This window comes from Clupea harengus, chromosome 8, assembly GCF_900700415.2.
Source record: "Clupea harengus chromosome 8, Ch_v2.0.2, whole genome shotgun sequence".
Lineage (NCBI taxonomy): Eukaryota > Metazoa > Chordata > Actinopteri > Clupeiformes > Clupeidae > Clupea > Clupea harengus.
In genome coordinates this window covers 24,598,448-24,611,218 of record NC_045159.1, presented here as the reverse complement: position 1 = coordinate 24,611,218, position 12,771 = coordinate 24,598,448, and the positions used below count along the sequence as shown (strand labels likewise).

The 12,771-nt window shown below is 44.5% G+C and overlaps 1 protein-coding gene across 15 annotated transcripts in view; it reads right to left on the bottom strand.

The window, feature by feature from the left end:
* The window catches only part of ncor1 (nuclear receptor corepressor 1), a 63,696-nt gene that overhangs the window by 35,406 nt on the left and 15,519 nt on the right, over nt 1-12,771 (bottom strand). For 14 of the 15 annotated variants that reach the window (XM_031572439.2, XM_031572435.2, XM_031572436.2 and 11 more), the window contains 3 exons: nt 12,299-12,477; nt 11,355-11,409; nt 10,771-10,869 (listed from right to left, as the gene is read on the bottom strand). In XM_031572439.2, the coding sequence (XP_031428299.1) occupies nt 10,771-10,869; nt 11,355-11,409; nt 12,299-12,477 (333 nt within the window). Of the gene's footprint in view, nt 1-4,025; nt 4,422-10,770; nt 10,870-11,354; nt 11,410-12,298; nt 12,478-12,771 lie in introns of those variants that run through there. The other variant, XM_012838273.2, reaches the window with a different exon arrangement.

Sequence of the window (12,771 nt, the reverse complement as noted above, 5' to 3'; positions counted from 1 at the left end):
AACATGGGTATAACGCCAAATTAATTCCAATTCCCTGATATCTGAGCCACCCAACGTGTGTAGCTGCGTGCGCGGCAACATTTTCTCACTCCAAGGTTTTTTGAAAAGTTGGCAGCTCTGTGGTGACACGTTTTAGTACACTTTGCAGTGAGTGTGTTTGCTCTACAATGCTAAAAAGTTGCAGTCAAATTTGGCAAAATTGCTAGCTTGGATATTATCTTTACATTTAGATGGGTTGGTGGTTACAAACAATGAGGATGCGCATGCAGCTTCAAGGCAGAACAATGCCTACCATTTCACCTTTACTGTATATGTTCCATCCACCCCCCCTTTCTGAATAAAGTTCCATTGATCTGATTTGTTGCTATCTGTTGCTATAAAAAACATTTTAGCCAAGCTAACTAACATTGTTTTTAGCTAGCTGACATTACCATTCAATCACAAACAAAACATGAATAGAAATAACTTGCTAACAGGGTCCTCACGTTTAATCAAAAGCTTGTAGTGAGATGCATGACCCCCCGAGACAAGCTTTCATGTTAATAATACTGTTGGTCACCTTGATTGTGCATGTTGTGTAGTTAAATGGGATGAGAGAGTCTGACCATGATAAAGTATTGTCAAGCTGCTGTACCATCACAAGGTACACTTGCAAACAGCTGGACATTAGCTGTACCTTGGTCCAGTTCACTGCATGCCTCTTGTCAGTTGTGTATGACTGAGAATAGAGAGATGTCAATTCAGGGAGAGTTCCTATAACCATGGATTTTTAACCAGTTTTGGGAAATTTTGAAAACAGTGTTATTGTGTGGGACTTAATTTTTGGGCTACTTCTAATCCTCATGCGGCCGCCGCATTTATCCCTTGGTGTGACCTGCACTGGGAAAGAGGGAAACAGCATGGATGGGGAAAGTGTGTGGGCAGAGCAAGCTGTAGTAGTACATAACCTACAAACATCCTTTAGTGAAGTGTATCCTCACTTTCATACAGTTATTGTTGTAATCAAATCTTTTAAAGAATGGATCTCTGCATTAAGGGCCTGACCAGAGCACAGGTGGCCTGACAGAACACGCTTCAAAGTTGTCACTTTCAAAAGGGTGGCATTTTAACCCTGTCAGTCCAAAATGTCTAAAACTTGGTACCCATGACTTATTGCTCATGGGAAACAAAAAAGTCTCAAGAACCCATAATGTCACCAGCATGGATATTTCTCGACAGTGACAATTTGTGAATAATTTAAAAAAAATGACTTCAAATCAGCCATTGATCCAATTATCTGTCCAATGTTGTGTACATGTATGAAATACATGTCAGTGTCATGTCAATTTTGTAATGATTGGAATGTTGAGGAGGAACCCGCCATTGCTGCCTGCAGCTATATTTATTATTATTATTATCATCATTATCATTATTAAAAATGATAATAATAATTTAGAAACATCTAAAACCGAGGCAAAAAGATTGGCACAAGGTTGCAGTTGACCTCATTCTTATTTCCTAATACTATCCAGTAATACAAAAAAGTTAGATGATTCAATTTAACAAAGTATTCATCATTCTGGTTCCTGGCAAGAAAGGGTTCACAGCCCCTCCCTTACATGTTGCACGAAAGAACAGTGTTGGAACATGCTTGGCTAAGCCAATGCAATCATCCCATGCTGGTACCAGAGGGAGCCAAGGAATGCTGCTCTCCAAGATGTTCATCGTACAAATAAGGCAATAAAAAGAAGAGGAGGTAAAAAAACAGAGAAAGAGACACAAATGGAAAACAGGACTAAGACTCATAGACGGTTAAACTGACTAACTTTGTGAGAATAGCTGTCGTAGGAAAATGACACTATGACAGACAGACAGACAGAACTGCAGGGCCAGCACCTATAGGTGTTTTTTCACTGCAGGATCTGTGCTGTTTCCAGGGGAGAAATAATACCTACTCCGTGCCTGAAACTGCTAGCTGGAGCTTGCAGTGACGGCTGATGTTTATTGGTCAAAAGCGATGTGAGAGAAAGAAAACAAGGACCATTTCTTTAAACCAGCGAGATTAACCAGAGGTTACACGGTGAATACAGCAAAATAGATTATAGCTTACATAGTTGGATTGTTGAGGTTAGTCACTGAATGAACACAAGCAAAACGTTCCCTGATATGTAGGCTTTAATTAATCATCCTGGTGCTGGTATATTAAATTATCAAGAAATTACAGCAGCCATGAAGCCATTTATTCGAGCATTAGCAACTTTATTGCAAAATTTAACTGTTGACTCCACCTGTAGGCAATCCTATCAAGCTCGGAATTGACGTCATGATCGAAGGGCAAAATAATAGGCTACGTCACTTGCAGGTCCACAGTTCCTGCACCGCAATGGAAACAAAAAGACTGAAAGGGACAATTATGGGGGCCGTTACTATGAATGTTCGCGCCACCTGGGAAGTGCCCCGAGTTCCTGCAGTGGAAAAGCACTGAGATAGAGATACAGAATCAGAGCTAAACGTATCAATGCCTCAGTTGAATAAACCTCTATCAAACCGTGAGAGGAGCTCTAGGCCTCACTACTACCCAGCCCTCCACCCCAGTCCCAATCTGAGCGTTGGACGTTCTTCCTCATTAGGCGGTGGAGAGCCTTGGGAGTGCCCATATTTGCTTTGGAGCCGGCTCCAGCTCCGTGGCACCGCGGCCATATCCTCTCTGCCTGCCAAAGAGCTTCCAGCGCCCAGCGCAGCAAGGAATCTCTGCGGTCCGCAAATTTTCCCTCCATTCTCGGGGAGAAAAAATAAAGGCCTGGTCTAGTCTCTATGCTGAATCATGGCTCGGGAGTCAGAGCGGGGGCGTTTCTGGCTCAGGTGTTAGCAACACGTCTTTAGTTGGTGTGAAGAGCAAGGCCGTATTGAGTTAGATTATACTTTTTGAAGGTGCAGGGCAGGAAGGCATTTGAATATTGAGGAATTACTCTTCCTGGCTAAATAAACACCAGACAGTTTGGGAATTCAGGTCAATGTCCAAATGCTGTGTCAAAATTTGCTTGCTTAACATGGGCAGCACTAGACAGGGCAGCACTAGAAAAATCAATACAGCATGGCAGCTGAACAAATTAACATTTCAAAAGAGAAGGCAACATCAGCCTGGAGACTTGAGATGTGTTAATGAGACTGTGCATTCCAGTCATTTGTGTGGAAAAACATGACGGTCCTAAGAACAATGTCTCAGATTATGAGACTATATGCACGCCTATGAACATATCCCTCTGTTGAACCCTCCCACACCAGTGTGCCTTGTCTGGCATCAACACAGTCCTCAGTGAGGCCCTGCCAGTGCTGAACATGCATAGTGCATGACATTTCTAGCGTAACCAGAGACTGCACTTGGAACAGCATGACTGCTGGCTAACCCTGCGCCAACATGTACCACTTGACAATGAGGCTGAGAATATCACTACATTAGAAAGAAATTAAAAGGGGTACATCACAATTGTTTAGGGGGGGAAAAGGAACACATTGGTATGCTGTTCAACAAAAACTGGCATATACAAACCCAAACGGTGAGGGAAAAAAAAAAAAAAAAAAAGCCAAGAGCAGAAATGAGACAGATAAATAAATGAATAATTGTGCTGAAGGCTAAGGCTGTATATCCCCACAGTTCAGCCCTTGTTCTTTTCAGTGTACTAAGTGAGACCACAATGCAAGATATTAAGTATAAAAAATGCCTCGTATATGCCCATTTTAAGACAGCTAAAGCTGAAGAGTGAAATGGCCAGTTTATGTACCACGGGAAGGGAACGGACAGGGAATAACAGGAAGGGATGGGATGGGGGGGGGGGACACACAAAAACACAGTTAGGAGGCAGGACGCAAACAGTGGTGCACATAGAGAGAGAGAGAGAGAGAGAGAGAGAGAGAAAGAAAGAAGAAAGAGAGAGAGAAGCATATAAAAAAAACTGATAGGGAGGGAGGGAGGGAGGGAGGAGCATAGGGACAAGCAACGCAGGCTCGCACTCAAGCTCACTTTAAAACCCGGCAGCCACACATACCTGCAGGCTCATCTATCCCCGATCGACACTTGTGGGTCAGAACAGGGCCAGCTGGTCCACTAGCGGGGCCTGAACTGGAGTGGCTCCTCTGTGTTTACGGCAGCGGCAGCAGTGGCAGGAGCGGCGGTGGAGGCTGGAGAGGCAGCACTGCCGAGCCAGCATCACTGAACACACACGAGCTGCACACATTCCAGGAAAGCGTGTCATCGGGCCGCTTAAGCTGCCTAAAGAGTCGCCCATCTCAGATGCACGCTCTCATCTATGCGGGGTCACCCAAGGTAATCCCTGCCGAGTGCTCTCCTGTGATTGGCACTCGCGGTAGCACTGCAAGTTTTCTGGTCCTGTCAGGAACGTCGGAGCGTACCAATGGATGATGTAGAGATAGGGGTGTCTTTCTCTTCGTGTATTTGGCCCTCCCTCCCTCGGTCACTGTCTCTCTCTCTCTCTGCTTCTCACGCCAAGCGGGTGGGGGAGGGGGGGTAGCAGTGTGGGTGGGGGGACAGTGTGGGTGGGGGGGTTAGGAAAATGAGTACAGCTTGTTCAGGCTGTCAGTGTGGACTCTGTCCGTCTTTTTTCTCCGTCACTCTTTTCCCGTTTCTGCATATTCAGAGTTGGCTCGCTCTAGCGCTTCCTCCCACTCCCTCTCGCTCTTGTCTACACACTCAAGCGGTCTCCAGGGAATTTCAGCCAGTACAAAAAGCTCCAGCCAGAAGCCTGTTTGGAACAGAACAATGCCAATGCTGAGCTGTACTCCTGTTTAACCACAGTGACAAGGCCCTGTTTATGTAACCCTTTATGATTATCGCCCAAGCAAACTCATGCAGACAACCACCCGCAGCTTGTATCTGCATTCATCTGCCTGTGCACATAAACATCATCTTAAAAAAAACTTTAAGTAAAAATAGTTTCACATGGTGTAAAAAGAATTCCCTTTTAATTTGGTTGACTTTCTGTCTCTCTCCCAATCACTCACTCACACACACACACACACACACACACACACACACACACACACACACACACACACACACACACACACACACACACACACACACACACACACACACACACACACACACACACACACACACACAGAATCTAATAATGTGTTCTGTAATGTGCAATGCTGCCACAAGGTCACCATGTCTGTCCTCGCAGGCAGAGGATAATCTTTTTCATCACTGATATCGAACTCCTGACAGCCGGACACATGCAACCACTGACCTCACAACTGACCAAACTTGTGATCTCTTGTGATGGATCCCAGACCGAGGGCTCTCTGTTGCCAACACAGAGCCCCATAATCCAGGACAAGTGAGTATGATTTTTAATATAAATATAAATAAATAAAAAATAGACACACTTTCCCTCTCCCTTACTCTCTCCCTTTCTCCCTCTGAAATATGGCATTCGTTTATAGTGTCTTCTTCCACTGGCTCTGCCACTACAACAGGGAAAGTGAACAGACAGGGCTGCTTCATGGCATGCCAAGATCAGGGAAGAGGAGAGAAGAGGTGGTGATATGTGATTTGTGGCACACATCTACAGTGGAAAGCAAATGTATGTGCATAGCATGAACACGGCTACTGGTTACTTCCCCTCACCTCCACCCCAAAAAACCTAAGGGGCAGATGTACCAACACGTTAGCACACGATGTATGCGTCATTTTGTTAGCAAAGTGCGCCTAAAAACATGGCATGGTATGTAAAAACAGAATGCACATGACTAAAACCGTTGCCTTTTGTTTGCCTTTTTATGTCTTGCCATTGCTTTTTCAATTCATTCACTTCCCTACATGTAGATGCCTGCAACACTATTGAATTTGCTTGTTATAGCGGCAGAGAGAGAGAGAGAGAGAGCGAGCGAGCGAGCGAGCGAGCAAGGGGATCTGATCAATGCATTTGGCCGTGGCAGTAATCCATGCAGTAAAATGCATATGACTAAATGTTCCATGAACAAGCCATGAGCATCAATGAAGTTAGGAGACGGCAAAAACACTGGAGTGAGGTAAACCTACCAAACCCCATCCCTCCACCCTCCCAAACCCTAGATCTAGGTAGAGCAGATCCAACAGATGATGCAGAATGAACTCAGCATTCTCTGGAGGTCTGTGCTACATCCGCTCAAAGCCAGACGATGGGCGTTCTATAGGAGACCTTTTATGTGGGGCAATCCTCATACGGGAAGATCCTCATACAGGACTGCCAAAGGCTCCGTACATCATGGCTTTACAACACACACGAGACTCATAGGTCATTCCCACCTACACTGTAAGCCATTATTTTTATGTAAATATGGCGTGTTGGTGTCATGTGGGAATAGGAGCCGATGTCAAGAACACGGTTTAGTCGTACAGTCATTCTACCCACTGGCCACCTTGTAACATTGACGGCAATGGTTAAAGTGTGAATGGGAGCCAGATCAAAACAAGATTCAGCAAGATTCCCGTGATCGAGAAGGCAAGGGGGACTTTCCAGCCTTCGTTCACTAGGTTGATATCAGAGTAAGCCATTGCCCCACTGATTGTCCACTTATTTCTCTCAGGACTGTTTAATGGCTATGTGGAGCCATTTAACATCATCGAGAAATGGTTGTGATCACTTTGAGCTGATTGAGAAATTAAACCGTTTCAGACTATTTAGCCTGTTTGTTGCCTGGTGGCCTAGTTTCTTTGCTAGTAAACTAGCTAACTATATTTATATTTATATATATATATATATATATATAAAATATTTAAAACTTTTAAATAACCGGTTTAAATGGCAGTTCTATTTGCATGAAATGATAGCTAATTATCAAGCTGATATTACACTCTCCTCAATTTAACTTTTAAATTATAATACGAAAAAAGCTTTTCTGATTGAAGTTTAACTAAGCAGCTAGTTCTTATTAACACACCCTGGCAACTGTTAACATATCTCTAAGCTAGAGTTAGATAGCTAGGATAGTTTGGTTAACTGGCATGAGAGCTTTACTATGACTATGCCATGAATTAATAGCCTGACGTTGTCATACTCATAATTCTAGTCAGAATACGAGTCTGATACTGTTCCATTGGGCTGTGATTATGGGGCGTGTTTCAACCGAACCAGGAGAAAAAAGGCCTCTTCGCTAAATTGGTTACCTACAACCAATCAGAGCAACGTAGTATGTGACCAGGGCCAGCTGATGAATTAAACTTTTACCGAATCCCGTAGGAAGGACGGCAAAAACATCTTTTCGATCTACAAATGCCTTGATCGCGTTTATCTGTTCCTCTTTCAAAATGAATGCACTGTCAATGTCTAAATGGACTCGAATCTATACATTTCAGCTCTCCAGCGGCAGCCATGTTTGTTGAAAACGAATTCAACCTGTGTGTTGGTGACGTGGTTGATTACGTTACGGTTGATCATCTGTCCATCATCGTATAAAGCCCGCCCTGACAATTTGATTGGTCCGATCAAGTTCTGATCGGCCATAATTTCTCCCCAACGGAGTAATGCCAGACCGAACTTCCCGACCTAAAATTTTGTGGGTGGGGCTAAGTTCGTCTGGCATCCAGGCTAATGAATTAAGTCACTATACTGGAAATGTTTGTTGACTTTGCGGTGATTGTCTGCTAAGTGGGACTGGAAATTCTTTACCCATTTGGGATTGTTTTAATCCGGTATGTTATGGAGTTTGTATGTGAAAGGGGCTTCAGAGAGTGTGGCTGTTTTGCTGTCGGTAGGACAGAACCTGAGTTACTTTGACATACTGTCTGCACAGTGCTAGAAAGAAAAAGATGCATAAAACAGGATAATATTTTTACCATGAGGCATTTTGCTAAAAGGCCAATCCATCAACATGAACATCAGTGTGCACGCTAGGACAGAGCACTGACGCAAACAAAGCATCCGCTAAACTCATAAATCCTGTATCTCAGAACAAATGAGCCATCTTTCCACACACACACACACACACACACACACACACACACACACACACACACACACACACACACACACACACACACACACACACACTAGTGAAACGAGACTGGCATGTAATCAAGCAAGCACAAGCTGCAACAGGGGGTGGCAGAGTGGCAGAGTGCCGGTGACGTCTCTGCGAGACAGGAAGGCCGCGGGGAGGTACGCGGCAGGGCCACGTCAGGCCACACGGCCTACTCACGCCCACAGGCAGGCGAGCCCGAAGAGGGAGAGAGGGAGAGAGAAAGAGCAAGAGAGAAAGAGCAAGAGAGAAAGAGAAAGACAGAGAGACCTACACGCTCTCAATAATTCACTACACAGCACAGGGGGAGGAACTAAACCCTGCACACATGCACAAAGAACAGCTCTCATCTGCCTGCCAGCCTTTCAAGACACACGGCACAACAGCCATTACAGTGCACCAGTGGGGTCCTCCCATTGCCCACTAAGGGCTCCAATGCGTTCTCCTAATGGTGCAGATGTTGCTGTTTGTGTTGGCTCCCAGGGCCTGAGGAAGGAGTGGATACAGAGGGCACTAGGACCACGGGTGACAACTAAAGCCCAACCCATGCTAGCAATGTTGAAAGAGGTGGAAAGCAGCATAGCATGCACACTCATTAAGACACACACAAGACAACCTCAGAGGCCACACCCCTTCAGTCAGTCAAAACAAGATGGGAAAATATTGTCAACAGACAATTATTTGAATTAGAAAAACCAACATCCAAACAAGCCTGTGGTCACCAAACTATATTCACATCGGCTTGTGCAAAGAAAAAAACAAACACATTTTGTAAAAACAACCCCCCCCCCCCTTCATTTGGGCAATCAATAATCCCAAATGTCAAACCCAAGTAAGCGTGGTGACAACAAAAATGAAGCAATTGGCATTAAAGCCCCACTAAAGCACTTAGTCATGCCAAATGGCACAGAACATTGCTCACGTCACCATCAGATAAGCATGCCCAATCAGGGCACCATAGCAACAGTCCAGAACCCCAGGCATTTTGGTGAGTGGCAAGACCATTCTGCGCACAGAAACACAAAAGACAAGCCTTTCAGAACAGCACTCATAAGCCTCCAGACCACTCTACACTGACAGCAAGTGGAGAAACTCACAGGGGAGAAGACGAAAAGGCAAACTTAGTGCAAACAGCTTCGCAATAAACATGGCGCTGATGCATGCAAGCTCCACAAGAGATGGGGTGTTATTAGAGAGCAGGCTAAGTGGAACTGTTTGGTTTTCTGCCCGCCCACCCAACCCCCCCCCCGCCCCCACCCAACCACCACCCACCCATCTTCCATCCCACCCCCTCTCTGGTCCCTGGAAAGCAGCACGGAGCCTCCCGTCTATGGCAGGCAGATAAAACAGAATCCTGGGAAGCTGTGCAGCGCTCCATAAATCACGCCGCACCACTAAGCCCAACCGCTCGGCCTGTTTCTCATTTAACCTCAACGCAAAAAAACTTTGCTCTGGGTCTCTCAAAGCACACACACACACACACACACACACACACACACACACACACACACACACACACACACACACACACACACACACACACACACACACACACACACACACACACACACACACACAAACACAGGCAACTGCTTTGGATACAAGTGGTCACTAGGGGGCCTCCTAAGTTGAACATACACACACAGAGGGACAGTGGGGAATATACAGTGGAGATGGACAGTGATGAATATACAGTGGATAGGGACAGTGGAGAATAAACAGACAGAGGAACAGACAGAGGAAATCAATAAACAAACCCCTAGTTTGAACACATAAACACGCAAACAAATAACAAAAACAAATCTGCAAGAGCAAATGATCAAGTACAATGAATAGTCATTGTGTCGCAATGTGTGGCAAATCGTGTTTGTTTTTTGCTTGTATATGCCCCATGCTGAAAACTTCTTGTTCCTGAAAAGCTGCCAGACTGCTGGGTTTGTACACAAGAGTAAGTTTGATTGCTTGAGCATTCATGACAATCCTTACTGAAAAATCATAATCCTGATTATTTTGGTCAATATTAAGATTGCGATTTTTTAACACGATTACTCATTCAGTGAATGCTGATTCAGAAGATTTTTTTCTTCATACTAAACTGGATCTACAACACAAGACAAAATGATGGCATCACTGGTAAACAAAATGCAGCACATTAATCATTTAATCTATTATCTTCTTTTCATAATCATCGGAAGTCAATTGAAAATAAAATGTGATTAATCGCACAGCCCATTGTCTGACCTAAACAAGGTGAAACAATACAGTGAGGCTGCTGCTCGAATCAAACACACAGCCCAAAACACACAGCGGGAATGCAGTGTGCAGTAGACTCACTGGAACAGCAGCTGTGCACGTGTTCCTGCATCTCCTTTTCCTATGATAAGATCTGGCATTTGAAATTTACTGCTCGACCTGTAATAAATGTGGAATACCAGGAAAAGTGCTCTCTCTACTTTTCGGAAGACTGAAGAAAGACATCTGTTGTGTTGTTACTTTGCACATCAACAGACACTGGTCTGTTCCAACCTTAAAGTTTTCAGCCAAATGCGCCACCACACACAACTCACATGGAAAAGGAAATTGAATATTTAGTATCATGCCAAGGGGATCCTAGGTGAATTTTGTTGGAGGTGGCAGCTGGAAAAGAAGCATTTACCACTTCAAAAGGTGAGGGCCAAAAAGTGCGTCAAGTTTTAGAAGATGAATGGCCAGAAAAAAGACGCTAGCAGACAAAACAAGCAGACGATCTACCGAAGAACTATCTCTCACCTGATTTCGACCTCGCCGCCTGTAGTTACGCCTCACCAGTGTTTTGTAGTTCTGGTTCTTCTTGGTCAAGTAATAGTAATGTACAGAGTCTGCCACACACTGTAAGGAAAGGAGCACACAGAACTTGTAATGACACTGATATTATTTAACGCACTGGAGAACTGTGTATTCAAAGCTCAAATACACTGATATTATTTAACGCACTGGAGAACTGTGTATTCACAGCTCAAATACACTGATATTATTTACCGCACTGGAGAACTGTGTATTTACAGATGAAATACACTGATATTATTTAACGCACTGGAGAACTGTGTATTCAAACTTCATCTCTACACTATATGCATGATATCTAAAAAGGGAGCATGGAACCACAAACAAACCCGGACATTAGCCTTGAAGGTTGAACCTTGAAGGTCACAATCAAACGATTCTTAATTAAAGCCTTAAGGAAACATATTGAAGGAAAACTCCTCATTTGCAATGGTGCTGAGTTTACAGAGATAACAGCACCACAGTTGTGCAAAATTCAAAAGTTAAACTGCAACTTAAGCAATGCAGAACACTGGAGCCAAACCACTCACCTTTCTTTCCAAATAGGAAGCTATGAGGCCAAAATTCTTTGGGTGCTGTACAAACCTGGAAGAAAAGAAGCATGGGAACTAATTAAACAGGCTAAAATCATAACTGATTATTTCAAAATACGGGTGGGAAATGTCCCCTCCTGCTCCCACCTGGCCTTAAGTAACAACAAGCTGCCTGCGAACGTGTCCCGTGACTGGGTATAAATAAAAACATGAGCCGATTGAGCCGAGAGGCCTCTGAGAAGAAGAAAAAAAAGAACAGGAAGCCCAAAAGCATGCCGGTCGAGACGAGAGGAAGACAAAGGAATGACTAGCGTGCTCTCCTTCCTGATTTCTGGCCATGTTGGGATTCTCTTAAGCTCCACAGGCAGAGCCTGTGGGATTCATACATGTGCTTCCTTGAACACTTTTCCAGCCTACATTGGCTTTTGAAAACTGTCTGCAGACTGTGCTAACATTCCGGAGTCAATTTGATTTGTAGGGGGGAAATTAAAATGATTATGAGGGGGTAATTTGTATGAGTTTTCCCCCCTCCAGAAGACAGGAGCAAAAATTCAGGCGGTGAAGTAAACTGTGAAATTGCAGATTCTGTAGCTCCTCTTTCCTTTGAGCCTTGCCTTACATTATGGATCAGCACCAAAACCACACCCTGACAGAGAACTGACGGACCCTCACACTCCAGACACACCCACCCACACACACACACACACACACACACACACACAAACACCCACCCACCCACCCACCCACCCACCCACACACACACACACCCACACACACACCCACACACACACACACACACACAAACACACACACAATAAGATCCAGCCATTCCCTGTAAACAAGCCATCATGTTTTGTGGTCTAAGAAGTGCATTAACCCATCTGCCGACTTAGAAAATATGCACCTGCCATAAAAAAGGACCAGCACGAACAGACACGTACTTATCCCTGAATATCTCCTTCTCATGTTCAGTCCACACATTCATGAACTGGCGGGACTTGTAGACCTTCATGGGGTCTTCCATCAGGCCGTTCATGTTGATGAACTTGACACGCCGCTGCTCAGTGTCATACATCATGGGCGGGATGACGGACAGCTGCCTCATCTGCTTCTCGTTGTTCTGATGGAGGGAGGAGGTTGAAAGAAAGAAAGAAAGAAAGACAGACAGACGTGAGCCAAAACTAAAAATCTAGAGAAAAGTTCAAGGGTGGCGACTTTAACCCAAACCACCCCACACAGACTGACTCCAACAGATGGTTTGCTGAAAAGGCCTTTGCGGTTTGCAGTGGTTTCAAACAGGACACTGTCTGATTTCTTTGGCTGGCATTTATCTGGCTAGATAGGGGGTTTTAAAAAGGCTACTTATTTTGGGAGCATATCATTTCTCCCCATACCTGGTTATAACTAAACAACA